The 2,639-nt window shown below is 36.1% G+C and overlaps 1 protein-coding gene across 1 annotated transcript; it reads left to right on the top strand.

The window, feature by feature from the left end:
• Positions 1-640: 640 nt before the first annotated feature.
• Positions 641-1,343, top strand: LOC119664943 (the record flags this gene model as incomplete). The annotated part of the gene is made up of 1 exon (XM_038074286.1): positions 641-1,343. A coding segment is annotated over exon 1 (703 nt), but the record flags the coding sequence as incomplete, so codon positions are not given.
• Between the last annotated feature and the right edge of the window lie 1,296 nt (positions 1,344-2,639).

Genomic DNA, 2,639 nt, shown 5'->3' with positions numbered 1-2,639 from the left:
GGTTGCCCGAACGAGAAGCACTTGCAATGCAAGTTGGTACCTTCACTCCCAGGACGGTAACGGGAAAAATGATCGAAAACATAACAAACTGGGATCGCGTAAAAATGTTTACTGAAAAGATCCTGAGATTGAAAAAAGTAGACCTTGACAGAAGACAACTGGAGTAAAACAGATGAATCACACAAAGACGAAGGATAAGGTTAATCACCTGCAGCAGATGCGGGGCCTGGACGCAGGTCACACCGATGGAAGTCTTAGATGACTAATAGAGACCCTACCTTGAAGTAATACTAACGTAGTCCCGGGGTAGGACAAGGTCTCTAGGAATGAGGGGGAGTTGGTTTAGTCCGTGCAATGTGGAAATGCTTACTCGAAGCGTATAGTACTTCTGGCGGCTCTAGACATTAGGAATGCGTTCAACAGCCTACAATGGACCGATGTGATCAACGCCCTTGAAGGACGCTTTAATACACCGATGTACTTGATGCGAATGATCCGCAGCTACCTTAGCGATAGAGAGCTTCTCTATCACACAAGCAGTGGTACAAAAACTAAGAAGATCACCTCCGGAGCAGCGCAGGGCTCCGTTCTTGGCCCTGATCTATGGAATGCGAGCTACGATAAAATATTCTCCATTGAAATGCCGGACAACGTACACCTAGTAGGCTTTGCCGATGATGTAGCCGCAGTCATCACAGCACGAAATGTAACCGAAGCACAGCTCAGACTAAATCAGGTCATGCTACGCACGATGGAATGGATGGATGACCGCGGTCTAAAGCTAGCAACTGAGAAGACAGAACTCATTATATTAACGAAGCAGCAAATACCCTTGGAAATTGAAATGCGGGTATGGAACTCTACCATTAAAACGTCCAAGGAAATGAAATATCTGGGCATCCAGCTGGACTCCAGGATGTCGTTTTGGGCCCAGATAAAACATGCAGGTGAAAAGGCTTCAAAGGCCTCAGCGTCCTTAAGCAAGCTAATGGCAAACGTTGGCGGCCCAACAGAAGACAAGCGAAAACTGCTAATGACAGTTGTGAACGCGATTCTACTCTACGGTTCTGAAGTATGGTCTAATGCATTACAGATTAACCAGAAGCGAAATGCGCTCGAAAAAATCCAGAGAACAACGGCACTCAGGGTAGCATCTGCATACCGTACGGTTTCAGGTGCGGCGGTCCTTGTTATAAGCAGCTCAATACCCATCGACCTCATGGCCATGGAACGGAGGCAAGCATGGTTAAGCCGCCAAAGCAACGAAAACAGCAGCGTAGCCACAAATTATCGGGAACACACAATGATAGAGTGGCAAAGTCGGTGGACTAACGAAACTAGTGGTAGGTGGACTGCAAGACTCATCCCGGACTTAGTCGCCTGGACCACAAGGAAGTTCGGCGAGGTAAACTATTACCTGACACAATTCTTCTCCGGGCACGGGTACTTCGGCAAATATCTGTACCGGATGAATATTCGAGAGGAGCAGAGTTGCATTTATGGCGATGCTGATGTCGACGATGTAGAACACACGTTTTTTGAATGCAATCAATGGTTAATCGAGAGAACCAACCTGCAAGCACAGATAGGCGGCATTTGGACCCCGGAAAATGTAGTACCCTTACTACTAGCAAGTGAAAACAACTGGAACGTGGTGGCGAGGCACGTGGAGGCAGTACTTCGCGCAAAAAAGAGGCGCCTGGACGCAGGTACAACAGCAGCGACGTAAGATTATATCTTACAATCAGGATGTGCATGACCTGAAACAATACCTAGTGGTGGTTCCGGGTCATGTGCTTCATCCTGGAAAGGGGAGTTTTTTAGCATGTCAGCGATTAGCGCGAACCGTGCACTACCCACAGAAAGACGTTTTCTGCGGGTGTGTGTAGACATTTTTTGTTCCCCAGCCTCGAAATACAAAAAAAAATTATTATTATTATTATTATTATTATTATTATATTATTATTATTATTATTATTATTATTATTATTATTATTATGTTATTATATAATTATTATTATATTATTATTATTATAAGTATATTATTAATATTATTATATTATTATTATTATTATTATGTTATTATTATCAATATTATACTATTATTATTATATTATTATCAATATTATACTATTATTATTATATTATTATCAATATTATACTATTATTATTATATTCTTATCATTATTATATTATTATCATTATTATTATACTATTATTATCACATTATTAGTAATACTATAATTATATTATTATTGATTATTATATTAGTATTATTACAATATTATTATTACATCATTATTATTACATTATTATATTATTATATTTTTATCATTATTATATTATTATCATTATTATATTATTATCATTATAATATTATTATCATTATATTATTATACTATTATTATTACATTATTATAATAATAATAATAATATTAATAATATAATATTATTATTATTATTATATTATTATTGATTTTTATATTATTATTATTGATTATTATATTATCATTACAATATTATTATTATATCATTATTATTATAATATTATTATTATATTATTATATATTTATCATTATTATATTATTATCATTATTATTGTTTATTATTATTATATAATTATTTTTATATTATCATTG

This window comes from Teleopsis dalmanni, unplaced genomic scaffold, assembly GCF_002237135.1.
Source record: "Teleopsis dalmanni isolate 2A unplaced genomic scaffold, ASM223713v2 unscaffolded_contig_3025, whole genome shotgun sequence".
Lineage (NCBI taxonomy): Eukaryota > Metazoa > Arthropoda > Insecta > Diptera > Diopsidae > Teleopsis > Teleopsis dalmanni.
This window is presented reverse-complemented; position numbering and strand designations above follow the sequence as displayed.